The following is a 16,838-nucleotide window of genomic DNA, read 5'->3' as shown; positions in this document are numbered from 1 at the left end:
ATGGGTCTGTTTTGCAGTTTTTTGATCAATGGAGTTGAGTAACTTCAAGAGATTACTTCTGGCAACTCGCCCTCTTCAATTTCAAAAATATTTTATTCAAAGATATTTGAAAGTGCAAACTAACATCTGATATATCTGATGATATAACTAACATTCGAATAAAATATTTTTGAAATTGAAGGGAGCGAGTTGCCAGAAATAATCTCTTGAAGTTACTCAACTCCGTTGATCAAAAAACTGCAAAACAGACCCATTTACTAAATAAGTAAAATACTTATTTGCAGAAAAAAGTGTTTATATGACAGATTACTTTATTCTGAACAAAATAAAAAAAAATTATTACTCTATGACAAATATAAGGTGAGTTACAATCATTAATAGCTTTTGATGTATGAATCAAAATGGCGGCAAATGTGCCATTTTGGCAAAAATATAAATTCTTATAACTTTTAAACCCATAAACCGATTTAAATATAATTGATATTTTTGAAATCAGCACAAAAAACTCTATAAGTGTACAAATTTTCATCAAAATCTTAGACTGTGGGTGCCATGGCTGGATGAACCGACATGGAATGACCCAAGGGTTTATGAAATGATATTTTTTGAAGGGTCCGTTAACAGATCCAAATTTCTTCTAAACAGACCCATGATAGTACTTGTATTTTTGTTTTATTATTTATCTTATAGTGTATTTTATTATTTATCTTTACATTTAAAGTGTTTCTTTGCATTAACAGTGTTTATGTTCTGCAATAACACTGTTTCTCTTTGCAGTGAGAATAAATCTATTGTTCCTACTGTTCCTGCCTATCAAAAATACAGCTACTTGGTTGATCCAGAAATATCATCATCTCTGATTTTACCATTCAAATACAAATTGCTGTTGGAAATGTTCAGAAGCATGGATACCGTTATCAGCATTCTGAATAACCGAAAAGAGAAGATTACCTTTGAGAAAGTTAAGGAGGGCGTTCAGCGGATGATGAAGAGGTTTGATAAGCTAAGATAATTAATTTGCAGTATTCACTCTAAGTGTTTTTTGAAGGGTGGCCCATCCAATGAATGTGCCCTTTTTCTAAAACTAAGCCACCGTCCCTTAAAAACAATGCCTTTTTATTCATATTCCATTTTGATCAATTAATTCATTGTCTAGACCAGGGGTGGCCAAGCTCCTTGATAGTCGAGCCATTTTTCAGAATTCGAAATTTTTCGCGAGCCGCAATTAAATATGTATTTAAAAGGTATGAAAAAAGGGTATTAATTTTTTTTTTTTTTTTACAGAAATTATATTTATTGAGAACATATAAGTAACAGTACAAAATATGTGTATTGAATTAAATAATTAAAAGTTAAACACATTTATTTTACTTCTCTTGATAATTTTTTAAAATTTAGTGAATAATTGGTGACAGCACTTCTCAGTAATTTTTTGAGATGCTGCTTAGTTAATACTGATCGGTGTTTGGATTTCACGAATTTTAAAGTGGGATAAAAAGATTTACATAAGTACGTTATTCCGAATATTGAAATAATTCGACAAGCAGGCTTTTTTAATTCAGGATACTTCGATTTTGGTACAAATTTCCAAAATTCAGTAATCGACGTCGACTTATAGTTTAATTGTAGAGCTTGATCTTCTTGCGTCTTTATTAATTCTAATTCTCCAGATGCTTTTTGTGTCATAATTATATTGGAAATGGGAAACTCACCTTGAATTGAACAACGTTGCACTTAGTCTTTCATATTTGTTCTCAGTAATTTAAACATTTTGAAACACATACGGAACAATAATAATTTTTTAAAACATTATATCGCAGGAATGAAAAGGGAACTCGGTTACATTTATAGAAAGCCACAAATAATCCTTCAAGGAGCCACATGTGGCTCACAAGCCGCATGTTGACCACCCCTGGTTTTGACAATAATTACATGCTGGTAAAGTTATCTGTGTTCATAGGTTTAATTCTGATTACTATTGCAAATATTTACTTTGTTGGGACTATTCTCAATTTTTTAAATTTTTATAAGTGTCTTTTAAGTGATTTTAAAACTATTTTTTAAAATAGATTTTTTTTTTAAATTCACCTTTAAATGGTTATTTTTCCATAATTTTCAGTTTAGATTAGAGAAAAAAACTTAATAATTTTGTGTTAGTTTATTATTTTTTTAAAAAATATACACAGAGGTTGCCACTAGTTTTTTTTATAATCTAAAATTTTTTTTCTTGTTTTGATAATGTGCTGAGAATTACTTTTTGAAATATATACATATATACTATATATACTATATATACTATATATATTTTATACTATATATACATATAGTATAAAAGGGAAATTTAAAAATTGCTGAGGGTAAAATTCAGTTGTTACATAATATTACGCAACTTGGTAAATTTTTACAGTGTTGAGTGAGTGCCCTTTCAGAAGGGCGCTCTACCTATTCAGAGAGGAAACACCCGGCCCCTTTTTATTCCTAGGGAGAACACTGAATTTGTTTTAATCTCTACTAAATAAAATATATAATTGTATTGCTGTTATATTATTATAGTTTCCATATCTCATGCAACAGAGGAAAAAAGAAATAAATGAAATTGTTCCTCAGTGTAATTGTTTAAATCAATCTTATTTCCTTATTTCATAAATATAATAATAATTCTATGAATTTCCACTTTTGTGAAGTTTAATTTTAAATCTCTTATAAATGTTGATAATAATACGTAATACTGATGCTGATACATTAATACTAACGCTGTGTTTTTCAGAACTTTCTCTAAAGTCCATCTGGGGCAGATTATGACAGTTATGCCTACTGCCTATGATGTAGTATTGGAAAAATGTACCTTTAAGAAAGCCAATGATCCAGATTATCAGTTAATCATCACTCCTAAACTTAATGCAGCTGAAGGTATGTTCTTTCATCTTAATAGAAATAAACTATATTTACCTTTTTTTGTTCGCTATTTTTTTAAATTTAAAAAAAAAAAAGGTTTGTTGCTAAAGTCCGTTTTTTTTTTTTTTTTTTTTNTTTTTTTTTTTTTTTTTTTTTTTTTTTTTTTTTTTTTTTTTTTTTTGAAACAGCTAAGAAATGTTAAGGTTTAAGAATAAGAATTTATACTGATTCATAGGCCATCATCTGTAGAGCCTCTGTAATACTACGTAAATAAACGGGTATGAGTCAAGCTCTAAAAAATACAGTGTTTGTACTTTTTATTATAGAATTGGGCATCATTCATCGTTTCTGAGTAATAAAGGAAAACTATTTTTCTATACATTGCAAATTGCTAAGAATTCAGGATGTAATGAATAGTGATTTGGCCAAATACTAAATATTTGGCACAAAAAAAAAATGGCCAAGTACAAACATTTTTTAAAAAAAATCATTAATAAATATTTTTAATTTATAAATAAATTTAGTAATCATTCAAAATTAATCAAAACTTAGCGGCATTATTGGTGTGGGGTAAAGGAAAAAAATATAATTATCCATTAGAAATATTTAAAATAAATAGCAATTATTTAATTATAAATAATTTGCATTAACTCAACTCTAGTATATGATACTGAGAGCTTTTCTTCAGTGTTGGCAGGTTTGCAGACACATATATTTATTAAATTCTCATTTGGTGACGATTCATATCTTATTAATATTTAGTTAATCATAGTATTAAATCATTTATGCTGCATAAATTTTGTTTATTTCAGGTAGTAATAACACTAAGTCAAAGAATGTTACTATGACGCCTCTAGATCTTTCTGGAAGGGGTAAAGGAAAAAAATATAATTATCCATTAGAAATATTTAAAATAATTATNAATAAAAAAAGTGCAATATTTTCCAGTTATGATTAACATTAAATTAACTTGAAATGTTATATAATATGTTTACTCATAATTTTGAACAGCAATAGGCATTTTATTCATCAAAGATTGTTAAGATTTTTTAATTAATCTTAAAAAAAAAAAAGAGCTCTGAATAAATTTAAACTCAACATTTTATAACAAAAAAAGTTTTTAACTGACTTTTATAAACAAGGCTTGCTTTATTATATATATGTAACACTTATTCAAATATTCAAGCAAGCAATAATCTGCACAAAAAATCTATTTCAATAGGGATTTCTTAAAGAAACTTACTTAATCATAGGGAATTTTCTAAAATGTATAAAAACCAGGAGAAATTTTACTAAACCAGTAGAAACTGGCAAAATCCAGTAGAGTTGGCAGTCATACATACATGCATACATACATAAGAAGAAAAAAAACAAAGAAAATCAAGAAAATCACTAAGTTGTATTTACTGTGCATAAGCTACAAGTTAAAAGAACTCATAAAATAAGTTCAAAATGTAGAGAAAACATGAAAAAATTTACAGAATAATGCAAAAAAGAAAAAAAATTATTTTCTGTAAAAGTAGCAATGAGCAAAAATTTTAGTTTTCCTAGCTTTAAAACTGAAATTTCATGCCCTGATATATGCATGAAAAAAAAATCTATATATAATCTCTTTATCAGCTCACACCATTATATCCGCAAAAAGGAGTGCTTTCTTCTTTTTTTTCCGGATTTTTATTTTAAAAAAAAAGTAAATAATAATTTTTAAGTAATTTTTTTTTCTTTTTGCATTATTCTGTAAATTTTTTCATGTTTCCTCTACATTTGGCAAAATCCAGTAGAGTTGGCAGCCATACATACATAAGAAGAAAAAAACCGAAGAAAATCACTAAGTTGTATTTACTGTGCATAAGCTACAAGTTAAAAGAACTCATAAAATAAGTTCAAAATGCAGAGAAAACATGAAAAAATTTACAGAATAATGCAAAAAGAAAAAAAAAATATTTAAAAATCATTATTTACTTTTTTTTTAAAATAAAAATCCGAAAAAAAAAGAAGAAAGCACTCCTTTTTGCGGATATAATGGTGTGAGCTGATAAAGAGATTATATATAGATTTTTTTTTCATGCATATATCAGGGCATGAAATTTCAGTTTTAAAGCTAGGAAAACTAAAATTTTTGCTCATTGCTACTTTTACAGAAAATAATTTTTTTTCTTTTTTGCATTATTCTGTAAATTTTTTCATGTTTTCTCTACATTTTGAACTTATTTTATGAGTTCTTTTAACTTGTAGCTTATGCACAGTAAATACAACTTAGTGATTTTCTTGATTTTCTTTGTTTTTTTTCTTCTTATGTATGTATGCATGTATGTATGACTGCCAACTCTACTGGATTTTGCCAGTTTCTACTGGTTTAGTAAAATTTCTCCTGGTTTTTATACATTTTAGAAAATTCCCTATGATTAAGTAAGTTTCTTTAAGAAATCCCTATTGAAATAGATTTTTTGTGCAGATTATTGCTTGCTTGAATATTTGAATAAGTGTTACATATATATAATAAAGCAAGCCTTGTTTATAAAAGTCAGTTAAAAACTTTTTTTGTTATAAAATGTTGAGTTTAAATTTATTCAGAGCTCTTTTTTTTTTTTAAGATTAATTAAAAAATCTTAACAATCTTTGATGAATAAAATGCCTATTGCTGTTCAAAATTATGAGTAAACATATTATATAACATTTCAAGTTAATTTAATGTTAATCATAACTGGAAAATATTGCACTTTTTCTATTTTTATAATTATAAAAATCTATGTGTAAAATGTTTAGTACTTTTTGCAACAGTTATCATGACATTTATATTCCTTAAAATGTACCGGATTTTTTCCTATCTATGTTGGCAGCTACAGAATCCTTCCAAATTATTAGGGACACTTAAAATTTCTAAAAAATTTTCATTTCTCAAAGCGTCATAACTTTTTCAAAAATGAATAAATTTTCATAAAAATTTCAGGATATCATTTTCAGGTCTTCTACCTTCACCTAAAAATTACTAATTTAATTTATCTCAATTTTTTGCAAAAATTTGCAAATTTGAACAAAGCAATTTTATTTTTTTTAAAATGTCAAGTCTGACAAGTTGCTACTTTGTAACAAAATTTTTTGCATAAAAATTATTTTTTATACATTAAAGTACAAGTCATTAATTTTAAAACGCGCTGAAGTAAATGACTTTACGATTTTTTTTTGACCGAGATATGAGATTTTGAAAAATCTTTGTCATTTATAGTGAAAATGAAGTTATTATGAATTCGAAAATTTTTTAGTATTTACTCTTCTGCTTAAAAAGATTAACCTATTGACGATTTTCTGTTGAAAATTTGTTAGCTATTAATTATTTATTTGTAACGTAAAGTTCGCATAAGTTTATATTTATCACAGTTGAGAAAAGTTTAACTTTCGTATAAAAATAGGTGGCAAAATAAAGTTAAATTTCTTAAAAATTTCTTGAGCCGTTTAAATTGTTATTGTAAATTTACAAATAATGTTCTTGTTTCTAATAATGTTTCAAATAAAAAACTTAATTAATCTGAATAACAAAGTTGCAAAAAAATAATACTAAATACTAAATAATTTTCGAATTCACAATAATTTTGTTTTCACTATAAATGACAAAAAATTTCAAAATCTCATATCTCGGTCAAAATAAATCTTAAAATCATTTACTTTAGCCCGTTTTAAAGTTAACGACTTGTACTTTAATGTGTAAATAATAATTTTTATGCAAAAAATTTTGTTACAAAGTAGCAACTTGTCAGATTTGACATTTTTTTTGAAAAAAAATTGCTTTGTTCAAATGTGAAATTTTTTGCAAAAAATTGAGATAAATTAAATTAGTATTTTTTATTTAGGTGAAAGTAGAAGACCTGAACATGATATCCTGAAATTTTTATGAAAATTGATTCATTTTTTAAAAAGTTATGACACTTTGAAAAATGAAAATTATTTAGAAATTTTAAGTGTCCCTAATAATTTGGAAGGGTACTTTATGTATATATATAAACATACACTCACAGTGGAAAGTCCCATATCCGGAATTGTGGGGACTTCGGCTACTCCTAAAAATAAATTTTTCTGAATAATACTTCTTCGAGGTCAGCAAACATAAAAACATTCATTTTTAAATTTTTTTTTTTTAAAAAAAGATTATATTCCACTTCAATTTCTTACAGAAAATTTCTTAAGGGATGACATTTAATTAGCTTAAGAATGTTTAGTCTAAAAAATATATGCATTAATAAATAAAAATGAGCAGATTTTAATTTGAACTTTCAGCACAAGAAATGTGAATTAGCTGTGTAAATAAGCATATAAAAAATAACATTAAAAAATTATCTTCGAATTTCAAAAGTAAATTAATCTGATTTTATTAAATAAAAACTAATCTAAAAGAAGAAGTAGATTCTTCAATAAAAACATTTATTATTTTTAGAAAAACAAAGCTTCTTTTCTGGTGTTCTCTTCAAATATTTTATTATTCAGCTTTATTAATATTATAGTTCATAACTCTTCAAGTGTGCTTATTAAGGAAAAGTCATTTGTTTCTTTTGATTGTGAAAAACTGTCTGAAAATATATGCTTCCAGCAAATGGATGTATGTAATGTAATATATGGATGTAATGATATATGTAATACATATATTATTCATGTTATTTTTATTACCGTAATTATTTGTTGAAATAGTTTTAAATGGATCATTCAAACACATTGAATTATTTCTTTTAGGTATTTTTGAGCAGACTGAATTTTCCATCAGTTTCTGATGAAAGTATTAAAAGATGGCATCCCAAATTTGCAGTTGATAGTGTACCTGATATTGAAACTGCTACTTTACCAGAAATACCTGAAAATAAAGTTTGTACTGCTAAAGATGTATTGAACAAAATTGTCAAATCATCCTTTCGTGGAAAAGTAAATTTTTTCTCTATTAAATTTTTTTTTTAATTCGTAGTTAGTTCATACATTATGTTTTTTTTTTATTGGGTTAGTGTGTGCAAAATTTTTTATAATTAATCTTATTATCCTATGTATAATAAATAATATAACTTCCTCAAATTTATAATGTACTGTAGAGTCCCGGTTATCCGAGTTAATGTGGACCATGACTAACTCAGATAACTGAAAAACTTGGTTAAAGCGAAGAGTATGAAAAAGTAAGAGAAAGAGTAGGCATAAAAGTTATATATTTCACAAATACAAAATTTACACATACGATTCATACAAAATTTACACATACGATATACAAAATACAAAATATACAAAATTACACAATACAAAATATACAAAATTAAAGATATACAAAAATTAAAGATATACAAGATATACAAAATTAAATACAAAATTTACACATACGATTCATATTATAATTAAAAGGCTTACTTAAAAAGTTTGCTGCCACCGATGCACTAGTGCGTCACAGCGGCACCTTCTGCTATGCCGCGCTAGCGTGTCGATCGTCTATGATAAGTTATGTGCTCTGTGTTTAGTGTGGCTTTGATAGTTGAACGGAGAGGTTGTTTTGGCACTTTAGTGAAGCATTATTTTTTTTATGGTTGATTTTCAAAGCTTTTGTTTGAATTTTTTTATGTGCATGATTGCCAATATCTGTATATTGTGCTTATTATTTGTAAATATTTTCAGTATCGTTTCATAAATGGCACTACATATACTTGAGTGGTATTCCGATTTATTCCTTTTAAGCTGCCATTTTATGCAATATGCCAGTAATTTCAGAGAATATTGATCAGACGCGCTGGAGCGTCAGTGGCACTCACGAAGACAGGTTGAGTCTGTGTGCCACTGACGCTCCAGAGCGTCGAGAAAAAATACGCTCTCTAAACTGGAAAATAATATATTTCTTCGTTTTTCTGGTTTTCCTGGTAAAATATAAGGAGCATTTGAACCATTAAAACCCTGTTTTGTAATCCGGCTTCTGAGGATGGAAATGTCATTTTTAGTGGCAGCAAATGTTAAAAAAAGACACAAAGAGCATACTTTACAAGAATTGAAGAGTATTTACTTAAAAAAGTTCTTAATGGTTTTTTGTATTAAATTACTTTGGTGCTTTTCTACAGCAGTGCTTCGCCATTTTTTAGGGATAACAGGCGTTGCCTCTTTGTTCTATGTATTCCATATCACTTTCGATAGCTTTAGTCCATCTGTGTGATTATATGTTGATTTTCATCGTCACTGCTCACCGTCATTATCTTCGCTAGATTCATTATTGATAATATTAATGATCATTTCAGCGAATCAAGTTGTTGGATTTTGTTTTCCTGAGTGCTTGGAAGATAAAATTTAGATTCTTTCTGGTGTTTGAAAAATAAAATGTACAAAGAACAAAAAAATCCTTGAAATATTTGATAGCTTGGTCAAAATGGATGATCAGGTCTTTACTGTATTTTTAATAAAACTTGGTTGCTAAACTTGAATTATTTATTCCAATTTTATTTATCCGATTTTAATAATCGATTTTATTTATTCCGTGATTGGTTTGTAATAACATGACAATTTTTTGCCATTTTAGTTCAAAACTTTAAGTGTTTTAGTTAAAATATTGTTATTATATAATATTGGCCATTATTTGTACTTTTTACCAAAGAACACATTACTCATTTTATCATAATCTAATTTTTTTTTTTAAGTAATCGTTTTGTAATATGATAGTCTTTGCTTTAAAATATGTATCAAACATAGGTTGTTAAAGCTTTGAAAAGTGTAGCAGATGAATCAACAAACAGCAACTTAAAGATTGAACTGGAACCAAGTACTAGTGAGAAAACGCCAGCACCAACAAAAAGTGCCTTAAAAGGAATCAGTAGTGATTTGATAGCAAAAGTAAGTTCATTGTGCTTGAAAGCTGTGTTATCCCGAATTTTATTTATTTTATATTGTCTGAGAACTGTGCAAAGTAATAAAGATATAGTTCATTTTGATAGATGCTTCTATGAATTAAAACCCTTATTTTGTGCTTTATATTTACTATATTTTCTGGTTTATATGTAAATCTGGTATTTGAGTGGAGACTCTATTTTTATATTCAAAAATTTTTATTTTTTAGTGTATTCAATGTATAAGTCCATATGTATGTGTAATAATGTATAAGATGTATATTTATCCCGTTGGGAGATTTGAAAATGTCTGCCATTTAGTCTGAAGATGCTATTCAATATTTGCTTTTCAATAATACTATTCGTTTGGATGGTAATTATTTTCAAAAATTAGGCTTCTTATATAAATTAATTTTAGCTCTTCACTCAAGTTACATATGAGAGGAGCTGTGGTAGCTCTGGGGATAGAGCGTCCGCCTTCTAATGAGTTAAACCGAGTTCGAATCCTGGCGATGGCTGGTCGACACGAATTCCGCATCTGGCTTGCACTGACCACAGTGCTGAAGTGAACTATCCTCATAGGTAGACCTTGCCCTCAAGCTAACCGTGGGAGTTTCTCATGGTCTTCCTCTCCATGTAACGCAAATGCGGGTTAGTCCTCTACGGCTGCAAATTTCTCCCAATACTTAATTGAGTTCAAAATTACAAGGCTAGGGAGTTGAAAATTAGTAGTTGTAAACCCAAAATTGGGTCGGCTGTTCAAGGACGATTGTGAAAAATATAACAAAAAGTTACATGTATGAGTGATATGACTCAATTTAAAAACTCTATTACATTGAAGAGGAAGAATTGTGTTCTGAGAGACCCTCATGATATGAAAAATCTGGGATTCTGAGAACCCCAGAATTTTCGATTTTTCATATCATTTTTCCAGGTCTAACGACTAAGAGCAAATCATATGATTTTTTTTTCTCCAAATAGCACGGAATTCCACTTATCACAAGATCGTTGGTTTGCAAATTTTCACTTTTTTAAAACCGATATTGCATTTTGTTTTCACGCTTTTATAATGTCAAACCTGGATTTTCGTATTTATACCTGATTTAAAAGTTGCGATTCATATTCTTGTGATCTAATAATTATGCATCACAATTCGTTTTCATGTGGCGATTCTTGCTCACGAGATTTCTAAATACAATATCGCTTCTCATATTTACGCAACTTAAAAACTCAATATCGCTATTTGTATCTTCATGCTCTTAACATCCAATATCGCGACTCATATTCACACAATTTTAAAATTCAATATGGTGATTCTTATAAAGACTAAGATTTTTCTTAAATTAGAACTTCAAAAGTGTGATATTCTTCATTGGTAGGTAATTTAATTATAAATCTTAGTTCAAAATTGATATATATATATAACATGTATGGTATATAAATTAATCTTGATATCTATTTTTCACTTTGAATCACTATTTTTCCTGATTGAGATTAGAAATTTTGTTTTTCTGCAAAATATTACTTCTTTATATGTGTTTTATATACTTGTATACAATTAGCGCTCAATCATAAAATAACTTTCGTTGCTTATTAATAAATAAAAAAATTTCTTTCCCTATTGAAAAATTTTATTTGTGTAGCAAATATGTGATCTGTAACTTGGTTGCTATTTTTCTTGTTAACCTGGAAAAGTTAGGAAATTGAATGAGAAAAACTAATTAAGTGAAATGCTTGCTCTTTGTTTTTCTTTCAAAACAATACAAAGGATAATTTAAATTTTTTCTCACACAAATTAACTTCTTTTTAGGGTGTTTAATTTCTTACTATTTATTTTAGATTCGAGCTCGTGAGTCTGCTAAAATTCTGGAGAGGATGATAGAAACTCCTGATGAAACAAAGCGCAAAGTAATGCTTGAACGTCTTCCAAAGATCATTCAGATTGTGTGGCAGTATCCTTTTGAGTTATATGATCTATTTTTACTGTATTACATTGTTGATAATGTAACACATTGTTAATAATGTAACACATTTCTGAACTAGATTATTCAATTTCGTATTATTCATTGAGGTCTGATGTAAAATTGCATAGAGTTAGTACAGAAATATGGTCAAGAATTTCATTGAAAATTTTTTGATATACCTGGAAAAGTCGGGAAATTTTTTTTCTGAAATTGAATGGGGACCCTGTAGAGAGAGAGAAAAAGAAACAGTTATAATATGATAATGATATTTTAGTTGTAGCTAGCGACAGATAATAATAAACTTTTAATAACAAACTTTTCTTAAGGTATATATATTAAGTATAAGTAGACCATAATTTACATATTTGCAGAAGAATCATCAATTTTTAATTTTCCTCTTAAAAAGCCTTTTTTTTTTTTATTTCTTTATGAATTCAGATGTAAAAAGTTTACTTATTAGCCAGAGATTATAATCATTGCATCTAAATATGCATCGAAAAAAAACTTAGGAAATTATTTCCTGTATTTGTCCTCCTGATTAATATCCTTTATATGTCTTTAAGAACCTAAAGATTTTAAATGTTTTTTTTTTAATTTGAGTAAAAATAACAAATGTCAATGGAAAAACATTATTTAACTTATAAAACATTTATCGAGAGTAATGATTTATGTCTAGTCAATCATTTATCTGACATAGATTCAAGAATTTTATACAATATGTCTTTTCAAAAACATTTTAAAGTGAGGAAGAAGTAAAAAAAGTTTTTAAAAAAATAATTTGACTTTCAAAGTTAATAATCTGAAATCAATTTTGCGCATTTGAACATTTTTAACGTTATAAACTGTTATTTTAAAGCTTATTATCGTAGTTACATATTTCTAATAGAACATGCAAATGTATAGTTAGATTACATAGTTTACAATATAATTAAAAAAGCCTTTAAAGAATGCATTTTGTTATTTTTTAGGCTTAATCTAAGAACAACTGATATTAAATTTTAGGCAAATCATGTTCTTGCTTTTAAGCAGTACCAAAATGGGTATTTTTCTTAAATCTGTGTAGTTATTTTATAGCTGAAAGAAAGGCAGCTGTACCAGTTGATACTGCTATTGAGAAAATAATTCATAGCTGCAGCTCATTATCCACTCATGGTATGTCATTTTGTATTTTATGTATTGAATATAATAAAATAATTTTAATCTTGACTCTTAAATATGTTTTTTTTTCTGTAGAAAATTATGGTACTCATATGATACCTTAAGCGAATTTGATAATTATGTATGAAATAAAATAGTTGAAGATATGCATATTGCTGCTAAATTTGGTTATCTTATATTTAAGCAAGAACAATTTTTCTGAAAAAAGCAAACTTTGAAATGAAATAGTTACTAGTTATTAATTGCTTTCTTTGAAAACGTACAGTTAGAAAGATAAACTTAAATAATAAGAAATGTTATTTGAATTTTCATGGCATTGTTAAGGGTGGATATTTATTTATCTGGCTTATTTTGCTTTAAATACAATGATATCAAATATTTGCTAATTTTGTCCTTTTTGTTTGCTTTTATTTTTGCCTCATACTTATTCAAAATTAGAATGAAGCATATCAAAGCAAAAAATTGATCTTTAAAAAAATGTACCTTTCTCCATAAATATTTCTTTTACCTATAACTTCTTTTTAGGATTTTTGGAACCCTAGCCATGTTTATTACTAATATATATCATAATTCAAAATACTTATGAGTAGTTCTCATGAAAAACATGATGACTACATTTTATGAAACACTATACTTTCTGTTATAAAATCTACCAACAAGCTACTAAAAATTGAGAAAGATATTATGATGATTGTTACAATTAATTTTATGTACATTGTCCTCTTCTCAATGAGGTTAAAATTATTAAATATTGTCCTAAATCAGAATTTATAATTTTTTTTACTTTTGTTTCACTCGTAGTTTCCTTCATTCAATTTAAAGTTTATCGAGTATCTTTTCTAAAATATAAAATGAAATTCTATGCTTGTTAGACTTAGGTAACTCTTATATAATATTGTAAGATTTAAATTTTTTTTAAAAAATTTTTATTGCAAGATATACTTTTTTTTTTCAGAGGAAGTAAAAGCACATCTAACGCTGATAACTGAAGAATTTCCTGGCTGGTTATCATTTATACAAATCCCTAAAGGACTTTACATTACTATTAATAAGAATAAAAATATTACTGAGATGCTTGACAAATTTCAGCAGTGATAATTCTATTGCTTTTAAATTTTTATTCAATTTTATTAAATTTTATCGAAGCTTTTAGTTTTATATATTTTTAAAGCATGTGTGTGTGTTATATAAATAAAGTTTTTTGCAATATCATCTATTCCATTTTTATAACCACTTTTGTAATAGCTAAATTTCAGTTACATTAAATTAACTGAAACCATAATAAGTACTGAAAAATCTGTTGTTACAATATAGTTGCTGTTACATAAAACAGACTCTCCATGAGCTACAGCTGTCCGAAACAGGGTTGCCACTCCACAGGGAAAACCTGTACAATACAGGGAATTTAAAAATCACCTAAAATGCAGGGACTTCTGAGTTTATATTTAGAAACTGGGAAAATAGAGGGAATTTTGTTTCTTATTTTTGTCTTTTAAAAAATGGTAACCATTCAAAGTGCAATCTATGAAATATTTAAGGATGATATTTCAGCTATTCCTTTTTTCCTTTAAGTTTTGTCGGCAATTATAACTAGTTTAGTTAGCCCACTATAGCTCACACAGGAGCAGAGTGATTGTGTTTTTCTTCTTATTATATTGTGTACAATATGTACAGGGAAAATACAGAGAATTTTTTTTCCCTCCAGATATGAGTGGCAACCTTGCAAAAGTTTCTGCACTAACTTTTTTTGTGTCAAACTGAATTCTCTGTTCAGTGAGAAAGTGTTCTGTACAGGGTGCTTACAAAATATTGTTACAAATTTTGAATCATTTCATTTCACAGAAAGTAGAAAATATAAACTCTATAAATGGTAAAAAAAAAAGAAAGAAATTATATTCGAATCGATCGCCATCTTTAGGATTACTAAACATAATCTCTTGCACCATTGTCCGATAGCTGCACAAATCATTTTAAGAGGTAATTTGTTCAATTCGGACAATAAAGAAGCTCTGAAAGAGTCCAAACAACTGTGCTGCTTGGCATTAGCTTATGACTCTATAATCCCTCAAACACAATAGTCTAAAGGATTTAGATCTGGTAAAGAAAGGGGGCCCATCTTCTTGCTTTAGGCAATTCACATGGAGCCAAACTTTTGTTGTTTTGGTTCTGTGCAATAGTGAAGAATCTTGCTGAAATATCCAATCCTTTTTGGGATACTATCTGTCAGCATGTGGTAAAAAAAGTGTAGCCAATGCTTGCTTTTTGTTATATTCAACTTTGTTTTTTACCCCTTTATTAATGAATTTCAGCGGAAATTTTTCATTACTTGACACTGCAGCGCAAACCATCATAGAATTCTTGTTCTGGAAGCATTGCACAGTATGAACATTTTCAGGAATATTGTGGAAGGTTGCTAAATATGCAACATTACTTGTAGCATTATAATTTTGTTCTGTGAAAATATTTTGTCATCAGAAAAGATTATTCTGTCAACACTTTTGCTACCGTACTAATTCAGCAATTTCTTTCATCTTTGTAAAGTTCTAATTTTTGTGTAGTTGTCAAATCTTGAGATAACCTTAGCCAAGTCTTCATTTAATATAACTGGCATAGTTCTCTGACTCAGGTTCTCTTCTGCAGCCATTTTATTTCAGAACAGTGTGGATTTCTTCATTTCTTTTCAAGACTTCTTTTAAGAATGAACTGAGCATGGACAGCCAGATCTGGTTCAATCTTCAAAGTTATTTCTATTAGTATCCAATAATCGATATATAGTTGTATATGCAAATTTTTTATTAAACCTATGAAATTTTTATTGTTTAAAGATTCTATCCACAATCTAAAAGCTATTTAACCATCAACCTTTTAGATTCCATCTTTAAACTGATTCGAAATATTTTGCTTTAAATAAAAATCATCTGCACTTATAGAAAGTATGTCTCACAGAAGTAATGGGAGAGGCAATTGTTTTACCAAACGATTAAAATGAATTCCTATTTTTTGGAATGTTACAGTAATTAGTAGCCACCCTGTAATTTGGATTTTACAAGAAATGTTTATTAGCAACTGTGAATTTAAAAACTATTCATTGCCACTATAAACTCTAAGCAATTAGTACATTTACAATTAAAAACAAACGTGGAGGAATGTTTTATGATGATTTTTTATAAAAATGACAATTGAATCGCCATCTGTTACAAATCAATTATGTGAAAAATAAGTTCTCCCCGAGAGTTAAAACACAATGAAAATGGTCTGCACTGTGTTAAAACCCTTCCTCTTGCACGCAAAATCGTTTTTTTCTCTGAATCACACAGCTTTTATAAAAATAAACCGTTGTTTTTTCCTGTGGTCTTCAATTGTAAACATAGTACCGTAATCGTTATATGGAAAACCTATGAATTCTATGTTTGATGGTACGTAGTAAGGCAGTTTTTTAAAAATATATAACATTTTCATAATTTATTTAATATATTGAAATTAATTTTCTTTTTCAATTTGCTATTTCTTTTACTGGAATAAAGGTTTTAAGAACTTCTCTTTCGTTCAATTTTTCTAAAAATTATATGCAGATAAACTATGGGAAGTTTTTATATCTAGGTGAGAATCACGAAATTGCAATTACAAATTGATGATGTTACTATGCATGCAAACTATTGTATAACTTATTAACAGCACGCAGAAAAATTAACGGATCACCCTGAATAACTTATGATCAGATCTTTCAAGCCTCAAACTTAATGGTTCAACAGAGTAACATCAAATAAGCTAACTAATTAGTGCAAATGATATTAAAAGTTACGAAATCAGACACAAAACGTACTTTCTCGATTCATATTTTATATAATAATTGTCGTAAAACTTTAAATTTTAAGTTCTACAAATTTTACGTCATTTCTTAGAATGTATTTTTGGTGGCAAAATTTAAGCGAAATCCGTCAAATATATATTTCTCGTATATTTTTTCTATATCGGTCAAATATATATTTCTCTC

The 16,838-nt window shown here is 27.5% G+C and overlaps 1 protein-coding gene across 1 annotated transcript; it reads left to right on the top strand.

Moving 5' to 3' along the window:
* Nucleotides 1-730: 730 nt before the first annotated feature.
* On the top strand, nucleotides 731-14,056 carry LOC122268365 (DNA replication factor Cdt1). The gene is made up of 9 exons (XM_071181858.1): nucleotides 731-993; nucleotides 2,768-2,910; nucleotides 3,708-3,827; nucleotides 7,392-7,486; nucleotides 7,618-7,803; nucleotides 9,589-9,729; nucleotides 11,562-11,674; nucleotides 12,750-12,838; nucleotides 13,800-14,056. The coding sequence occupies exons 1-9, from the start codon at nucleotides 746-748 to the stop codon at nucleotides 13,937-13,939; spliced, it is 1,275 nt and encodes a 424-aa protein (XP_071037959.1). The 5' UTR covers nucleotides 731-745; the 3' UTR covers nucleotides 13,940-14,056.
* Nucleotides 14,057-16,838: the final 2,782 nt, after the last annotated feature.

Source organism: Parasteatoda tepidariorum, chromosome 6 (genome assembly GCF_043381705.1).
Source record: "Parasteatoda tepidariorum isolate YZ-2023 chromosome 6, CAS_Ptep_4.0, whole genome shotgun sequence".
NCBI classification, from domain to species: domain Eukaryota; kingdom Metazoa; phylum Arthropoda; class Arachnida; order Araneae; family Theridiidae; genus Parasteatoda; species Parasteatoda tepidariorum.
Note: the sequence above shows the minus strand (reverse complement) of the source record. Positions and strands in the feature narration are given on the sequence as shown.